The sequence below is a fragment of the Dreissena polymorpha genome, chromosome 6 (assembly GCF_020536995.1).
Source record: "Dreissena polymorpha isolate Duluth1 chromosome 6, UMN_Dpol_1.0, whole genome shotgun sequence".
NCBI lineage: Eukaryota > Metazoa > Mollusca > Bivalvia > Myida > Dreissenidae > Dreissena > Dreissena polymorpha.
The window spans coordinates 17,919,605-17,928,791 of NC_068360.1; the positions used below are offsets into that span (position 1 = coordinate 17,919,605).

The 9,187-nt window shown below is 38.1% G+C and overlaps 2 protein-coding genes and 1 non-coding gene across 4 annotated transcripts in view; 1 reads left to right on the forward strand and 2 right to left on the reverse strand.

The window, feature by feature from the left end:
- Nucleotides 1-9,187, forward strand: part of LOC127834901 (uncharacterized) — a 173,385-nt gene that overhangs the window by 40,489 nt on the left and 123,709 nt on the right. The window lies entirely within an intron of this gene.
- LOC127834896 (uncharacterized) lies at nt 2,103-7,149 on the reverse strand. 2 transcript variants are annotated; one of them, XM_052361017.1, is made up of 2 exons: nt 7,022-7,149; nt 2,103-3,671 (listed from the first exon to the last, which is right to left on the reverse strand). In XM_052361017.1, the coding sequence occupies exon 2, from the start codon at nt 3,646-3,648 to the stop codon at nt 2,524-2,526; it is 1,125 nt and encodes a 374-aa protein (XP_052216977.1). In that variant the 5' UTR covers nt 3,649-3,671; nt 7,022-7,149; the 3' UTR covers nt 2,103-2,523. The 2 variants fall into 2 exon arrangements, with proteins under 2 accessions (XP_052216977.1, XP_052216978.1); XM_052361018.1 differs by having other exon boundaries at nt 7,026-7,130.
- On the reverse strand, nt 9,052-9,122 carry Trnag-gcc (transfer RNA glycine (anticodon GCC)). The gene has a single exon. It is a non-coding gene; the product is annotated as a tRNA-Gly (tRNA).

Here is a 9,187-nt window from a genome sequence, read left to right on the forward strand (position 1 = left end):
AATAAAGGAATAACGGTGGTAAAGCATGCTGCATAAAAAGCATGAAATAAGCAAGCAGGCTACTTCCAAGCTCGTAACATTGAGATAAAACGTGTGAATTATTTCCAAGTTTGCATTATACAAGATACACATACTCGAGGAATGATGACAGTAAGAAAGTCAGTAAATATGAAACGTGTGCTAATGTGTGGTATAGTGTTTGTAGTATTGAATCTTGCAGTTATGGTTCAAACAAAGTTTTATCCCTTTGGTAATTTTCTTAACAGAAGTTAAGAACACGTGATTAATCACATACGGTATTTTTTTTAATGGCAATACCTATTTTGTTAGCATAAAAAACAAAATACAAAAATAAACGTAAAACGTTTCTTGCATTATTGCATGATTGCCATTGTAAATTCTAGTTTAACAAATAAAGATTTTTTATCACAACAAGAGGGCCATGATGGTCCAAATATCGCTCATCTGGTTCACTTGACTGAACTTGATCTGCATTGTTTATTTGTTAATGCGTGTCAAGTGCCACGTTAAGTGTCATGTCCTTACTTGATGTCACTGGGCAACGCAATTCGTGTTATACAACAGACAAGTGAACAATATATACAGTATTGTGAATTTTTAATTACGAAGAAGGCCTTGATATGATTACCATTTTTGTTAATTGATTTCGAAATCGCATTATATGCAGTGTTTGTGGAGGGAAGTGGGTGAGTGTGGGTGTTTTGATGGGTACGGCGACCTATGTGTCTGTAGTATGTAGGCTGGTGATGTTTTGTTGTTCTCGTATGTGTGTGTGGGGGGGGGGGGGGGGGGGGGGGTCGTGCGTGCATGAAACGATCGTTCCATTAAAATAAGCCCTGTAGTTTTAATGGAGCTTTCGCTCACAATTGTTACTCCCATAATATATGTTAGCTGTTAGTATTTAAGTTTTACGGCGTAGCGGTTTAACCCAGCTTCTCACCTTAGCTGACCTTTGTACGCGTCCAATGCATAGGAATATAAACAAGAAACTTTTCGAAAGATAAAACGTGTAATCTACAAATAGTTATCACATTTACATTAATAGGTAATTCAATTGACTTTCTAAGGGGTATGAAAATGGATACTACATTGCGTTTTGCATCGATGTTAACCACGATGTTGTCCGTTGGCCGTAGTGCGTCGTGCGGTGTCAACATTTGCGTTGCTACCACTATAGAGGCTATCTCATATCAAGTTCGAGTTTTTTTCTGGTCCATTGATTTTTTAAGAATTTACGAGCCTTTGACTTAACAATTTTATTTTAAAACATTTGCAAAACGCTTCCATGTTGTTGCTTGATATTTAGAGTTTATGTCTACTTGCATAATGTTCAGATCAAGGTAAAGGTTTTTTTTACGTATGTGGTGTTTTGAGACAAACGTAGAATGAGAGCGCATCTGTGACGCATGGACACACATCTTGTTTAAAAAAAAATGTGTGATTCTAATGCATGACTTTACTTGTCTGTGAAGATCTGACGAAAACATGGAACAAAGCTTTATTTTTGTTTCGGAGATCTGACAAAACCCGTACACAACGCTTTACGTTTCGATTTTAAACATTTGACGACCACTTGATGCATAGCTAAACAGTTGAATGTGAAGATCTAACTAATTTCTGGTGTATTGGAAAACATTTTAATGTGCACATCGGTTGAACAAATTATGCTAGGTTATACATATTTTCTTAGAACATTGGGCGAATACCAGCAGCCAATTGTATACTTATATAGCATTATTTTCGTCGGGGTGGGTGGGTGGGGGGTGGGGGGGGGGGAATCCAGACTGACCCTTGTCGACAGGTGACCGTTGTTCTCAGCTGACCGTTAAGTCAGGTTTACAGGTACATATAATAACTTTAGCCAGTCCAAAAGATAACCTTTATTCGGATAAGGTAACCGACGTCAAATACATTGGCAAATTCTGATATATTTATTTATACAATTTCTAACCAAACAAAGATATCATAAAATTGAAGATAACCAGAAGGTATCCGCTGGATAAGAGTTATCTAGATTTATACAATAGGCTGCTGCTGATGCAAATAGTTAAACCTTTGTATGTACCAATTTGAAGAAAACATTCAGCTGACTGTACATTTTAATTTGAACATCTGTTGAACAAATTATTCACAACTATATACATGCAATCGTTGATTTATATATACTCTTTTTGTCTGAAGATCTGTATGTAGCAAGTGTACGTATACCAAACAACACTCTATATGCAACTCACTCTAATGCCCAAAAATGTCGCAACTTGGTTATTGGATATTTGCAAATAATGTGTGCAAAAGTCGGCATATTAAGTCTTCAACTAGCTATAACAACAAAACGTGCAATCTATAAAAATATATCATTCTTTAAAACCTCACCCTTGTTCTTGCAAACTAAAAAGTGTATTTAACTTTATATACAGACGCAATGGACTAACGGTAGACAGGTCACATCCGGTGTACGAATAAGTTTTACTAACATGTCGCCCAGCTTAGCTTTAACAAAATTTAACCTCGATTACCCCCATGCAGTAACCATGACATACGTCCACCCATGCTTTTTCTTGCAATGTCCGAACCAGCGGAAGTCACACGTGGTGGCCCTCTGGCTGAGAGCGGAAGTGTGCCGTACCTGGCGAACAAAACTCCGAGGCTACCTTGGGCTTTCTGGTAATTCTCCTCCCCATCTGCCGTCACTCGTGATGCGGGTCTTGGCGTTCCCGGAGATTCACTTTCGTGCAACAGACGTCGGATTTGTTTTCCTGAATTAAGGTCTGCATTTGTTATACCCTCCTCAGTAACGCGCGGCGCCGGGCGTGCAGTGCTGGGAAGACGCTTGGGGCTGTGAACTATGCACCTCATACGATCGCCTTTGTGAGGCTCTGCAATGGCTTCTGCTTCCGGTTTTATTCTCGGCATTGGACGCGCCGAAGGACTGTTGTTTCCGTATGAATTTATTAGCTTTGCCATAGGTTTCCCTGCTTGGCTTTGCGCGATTTCCTCCGCCTCCGGCTTTACTCTCGGAACAGCACGTGATGAAAGCGGCGTAGCGTATTTATGAATGTATTTATTCATGCGAGGCCCAGCTCCCAGTTCTGCAGTCTTTGCAGCTTCCGGTTTTACTCTCGGCGGTTCACGGGGCGTTTCCGGAAGTTTCTCTGGATCGTGAATAAGCTTTTCCATGCGGCCACCCTTGTGCTCCTCTGCAATAGGTTCTGCTTCCGGTTTAACCCTCGGTGCGGGCGGTGGGGACAGAGGCAACTGACCTTGCATCAGGAATAACTCTCTGGTCCTTCCGCCAGCGTGTAACTCGGCGGTAGCGGCGGCTTCCGGCTTCACGCGCGGGACGGCGGTTGGCGCAAGATTCAGCCTCGGCGTTGGCCTCCCGCCCATGAGCTTCCCAACGGAACCTTGGCCAGCGACATAGTTCCTTCTAGCGCTCGCACCTTGGCACTTAGGTTCCGGCTTTGGGGTTCTATTGCCGGAAATTCCGTATGTCAGCTCTAATGAGCCGCGCGCTTGAAAGGCGTTTTCGGCTGCCTCGGGTTTTACACGGGCGATAGGTCGCGGAGACGGTGACGCTGTGGGTGGTTTGTAGCCCGGGTAGGGACGGGCGGACCCAGCGACAGTCATATTTTCAAAAGTAAGTCATGGTCCTGAAAGACAATACAGGCGACTTTGGAACAAAACAAAACGGAACAGTCAATAATAAACATGTAGTTACAATCCCAACTTTAAAGAACTGAAGTTTTGTTCATTTTTTATCAATAATGTTATTTTAACTTGTGTTCATAATTATAGTCATAATGTATATACATGAATTTTCGCGCTCACATTATCAAAGCTTTCCTGATAAACAAGCAGGTCGATTGAAACAGTCAGATTAAATATTAATTTCAAATATCATTTGTGTCCATAGCTTTTCATCTGCGTATTTAATTACACATGGCATATACAAACAAGAAAAGGCATATACAAAAAAGAAACAACTGAACATGTCGATCCGGATCAATTGTGACTGTAAATACACGAACACCTTGAGACTCGGATATACGGCAGTAAATCACAAATGAGGTTGTTATTAATGCTATTCAACACACCCACATAAGCAAACACGATACCTGACGCATATGAAAGATGTTATAGAAAACTGTAAGCAGTCGCGTAGAATTAGCTAAAATTGAAAATTGTATGTCGGAATAATGCCAGTTATTTAATAATTTCAGCGAAATAATGGCAAATAGAACCACGAGTTCGAACATCGGAGCACGTGTCAAAGCAAAAAAATTAACACCATTACTATACAAACTAACACTGAAAGAAACTCCCAGACACGTGATGAAACAATATTATTAACATAGAAGTAAATACAATTTTCATTTTGGTTTTAAACCAGTGCTATCACTTCTCGTTAATATAAACGTAGCTTTAATTCCCTACGAAGAAGAAAATCTTGCACAATTTTGAAACGGGTATACGCTCGAAGACGAAACCCAGTGGGCACCCAAACGTTGTTGCAACGTTGTATTTAGGTTGCATTCAAACGTTGCAGTTTGGTTGTCACAATGGTGTATATGAAAGTTTTCCCGACGTTTTTTCCAAACGTTGCTGCAACGTTGTATTTAGGTTGCATTCAAACGCAGTATTTTTAAATTCATTTTTTTTTTAAATAAGAAAATAAAAAAAATAAAAAAATATTTACTGCAAACCGCTCTTTCGAGTATTATCGGCAGATATGCACACTGTCGAGTCCGTTTCCTAGAAAGAACTAGAACTTGGTGTCTATATAGGAGATAATGAAACGCTCCCCGAGTAGGAGTCGTACTTTATAATAATTTAGGTCTTGCATAGCATCAATAAAGATATGATTTCTTGTAAATTTTAGAAATTCATTTTTTTTTATTTTAAAGATCAGTTGCTTAAACTTAAAGATGCTTAAGATGAACTTTAACTCAAAATCGCTGGATAAAATATATTGTTTAAGTTGTGTTTTGCATTAAAATGGTAGAATCTAGTTTCAAAGTTTCAACCAAAAATGAATAGTCAACAAAATTGGCTAAAACTTTCAATTGTCGCAGTGGTGTAGTGGATGAGATGTCCGCCTAGCATCCGGCAATTGGTGGGTTCGATTCCCACTCGGGGAGCGTTGCAATAGATCATCTATAGACATCAAGTAATGTTTCTTTCTAGGAAACGGACTCGAAAATGCCCATAACTGCCGATAATACTCGAAAGAGTGAATAGTTTTTTTGTTTTTTTTTTAAATTATATTATTAAAAAAAATAGAATTTAAAAATACTGCCTTTGAATGCAACCTAAATACAACGTTGCAGCAACGTTTGGAAAAAAACGTCAGGAAAAAACGTCAGGAAAACTTTCATATACACCATTGGTACAACCAAACTGCAACTTTTGAATGCAACCTAAATACAACGTTGCAGCAACGTTTGGGTGCACTCTGGGAAGACGCACGACTTTATAATGTCGCATGTGTTCATAAAATTAGTGCAATAAGCACAACGATGTTTCCGTTATGACCGTCATACCTGAACGGCAGTTATTTAACAAGTGATTTTGTTTTTGAAAACATCGATAGAACGGCAAAGTGCTGTTTAATTATTCCGAAGCAACCTCCGCGTAGAGATTTGAATGGAACCAGCATAGCTGAAACAAATCCCTGCCTTATAACCAGCCACGTGATGATAGCCGAACCACGTGGTACACATATTTTCAGTTGTTATTTTTGCTCTTTTTTTAATTTCGGTCATTTAATTTTTATTTTGAACCTAATCTTATGAATAGTAATCTTAATGAACACTATTTTCAAAATATAAAAGTAAATGATGCTACTTTTCATAATATAATACTTAAAAAAAATCCTACCAAATCTGATAGGATTTTCTTGTGATTGCAGAGATTGTATGGGAGAGCATGGAACGACAATTATGCTTGGAGATTGATTCCGAACTATAGCCACAGCTTTGCTGTGCCCTGCGAATGTGGATAGATTGATAACCCTGACCATGACACGTCATGTACACGTTGTTACGTAGACTCTGCGAAGTATTAACCTGCGCGCAACTGAAAATTATGACAGGACTACATACGCGCTTTGCACGCTGTGTCAACGTAGAAGAACCACATGTATCATAGAAGACCAGATAAATACAAAGCACTTCATAACATCAACCAAACAGACATTAAACAACAAACAAACGGCCTTACACTGTAATGAGACCACTATATATGGGCGTGATAGAATTGTGTGAACCCCCCCCCCCCCCCGGTTTGCCTTAGCTTTAATGTAGCGGTACGTCTGGCTACGCCACTGTTAAGTATACATTCGTATTGATCGGTATACCAATTCTCATAGACTACACCACACTTCCAAATAAACTGTTTGACACCATAATGGTTCATGCATTCACAGTTTCTCTTGACACTATAAATCAAATGTTGAAAATATTATATATAGTATTGAAAAATGTTAAATTTTTCAATGATAATAAGCAAAACATTATTCATACAATAAGGTCCCTGGCTTCGTACACATTTCAGTGATATTTCATTTATCATTAAACAAAGGAGAATCTGATGTTACAATTGATTGAGGGTACACTCACTTTAAGTTAACTATAAAGTTTGTCAAAGACCCACATATTTGTCAAAGACCCACATATTTGTCAAAGACCCACATATTTGTCACTGTTTTAAAAGATTTCGCGTGATACGCTTTCGTTTTTTTTTCTTAAAAACTAGATGCTATTGACCTTTATCATAATGTATATACATGTAAAAAGACAAGTAAACAAGTAAACAAACAACATTTTTTAACAGTTGAAACGTACAACGACTGGGAACACATGCAGATAATTTTTTGTTTATAAATACTACAAAAATCAGGCTTTAGTTAAATTTGGTTGCATATTACGAACGGTAACCAAACAATTTCCCAACTGCTTACACCAGGTGTAAAATTAATTAATTTAATATAAATAATACTAACCGACCATTTTATTCACTGTAAAAAGGATAATTTTTTAGTCTCCATTTAAAGCTAACACAAATGCCTGCGTAAATGCTCATATACATACGCAAGTGTACACCTTTAAATACTGCGAAGTGTTCAATAACATTAATCGATATTGATTATTCCAACCGTTGAATAACCGGTGATCAAGGTGAATGAATATGTTTACATTTACCAGGCCCGTACCCAGACCATGGGCCCAGGGGCCCGGGCCCCCCCCCCCCCCCCCAGCTGGCTGTCAAACTATGATTTTTTTTTTTATAATCGGCCCACTGCAATTTTTTCTCTCTGCAAGGGCCCACAGTACACTTTCCCTCAAAACGAAAGAGCAGCTATGTTTTATTGTCCCTGATAAACAAGGGGATTAACGCTCGCGTATCGAGATAAGCCTCTTTGCAATGTTTTCTTATCGCCTTGTACACACATCTCCGATCAGTTCCCCATTGTGATCATGAATGCTTGATCTATCGATGGTTGATGTAACATGTATTTTGATAAGTGCAGCGAATGGAAGCAACTGCTACAGGAGGTCGTAGACTATGGTCTGATCATTGCCGACTCAAGTTTTTTCCTTCTTTGAGAAGGCCCTAGACGTATTTTTCCCTTCTAAAAGTTTAATTGTTTTTTTTTTAAACCTTTAATTGGGAATTTTTCAAGTCCCAATATATACTTTTTGCATTGAGAATAGGGCCCTGAATTTGAACCGGAACAAAAACACTGACAAAGGTATTAAAACTGAGTATTTATAATTTTTGAAAGGAAATCACTGAAAAAGACTACAATGAGATAGTTGACATGTTTGTTTAAAAGAAAAACAGATTCATAAATTTGGCAAGCAACAGATAAGAATTTGGCAGAATTCAGTATTTAAAATAATTGAGTACCGAGAATTGAGTAATATCAACCTATTAATGGCTCATTGGTAAAAAAATGAAAATTGAAACAACAAATCGATCTCATTATATAAGTTAACCCTTTGCATGCTGGGAAATTTGTCGTCTGCTAAAATGGCGTCTGCAGAATTTCTAAAATTAGCATTTTCTTCGATTTTTTCAAAGAATACTATCAGAATAGCAAACAGTTTGGATCCAGATGAGACGCCACATTCTGTGGCGTCTCATCTGGATCCAAACTGTTTGCAAAGGCCTTCAAAATTCGGTTCCTGCACTGAAAGAGTTAACCTGATCCAGTGTAGAAAAATATTGTATAATTAAATTATCTCTTTCCTTGAATTTGTTTGAAAACAGTAAAATATGTTAAATTGATTATTTAAGACTTTCATTATTTCCCCCAAAAATTAGGCATTTCGCGCAATTTTTTCCTAAAAAATGGCAAGGTCTTTCCCAAAAAATCAGATTAAAAAAACCTGTGACGTTATTGATTTGTGAAAAAAATGGTGGAAGCAATACGAGAGTTGATGTGGATAATCGTCAGTTTAAACCTGTAAGTTTCGGAAATCTAAAGCTTTTAATATTGTTGTGAATTCACACCAATGTTTAAAGCTTAAGACTTCCGAAATGTGCTGATTTACTTGTTATATTTCATTAATTCATATCACAAAATACGTTTTTTATAAGCATTAAAATTCACCTTGCACAAATTAAAAAAGTATATATATAGGGAGGGGGGACCCCTCCCAAACCCTCCCCGGTTGGGCCCCCCCCCCCCCCTAGTAAAAAAATCCTGGGTACGGCCCTGTTTACTTCTTTAAGACGTTGTACGTTATGTAAACCGATTTTAAACTACGAATATTGAATGTATGTGTGTTGTATAGGCCCCTTGTATAATACAAGACGAAACAAGCAAATGGCAATAAACATGCGGACAAGGGCAACTATTTTTGAAAACTTTAAACATGGCGGAGGTTTAAATGGTACTTTCTCGTAATTATCTAGCTGCTTTAAAACTATAAACGTAAACTATTTATTTTTTGCCAGGTACATTACAGTACGCGCAACGTAATTTGATGCCTAAACTTAAAAATCCGAGTAACAAATTAAAAAACGTGCATCGGCCGGGAATCGAACCCGGGCCGCCCGCGTGGCAGGCGAGCATTCTACCACTGAACCACCGATGCTTGAAGATCATGCGGGGATAACCATTTATAAACAAAGCGCCAATTGAAAAAGCGCATTTCCACTG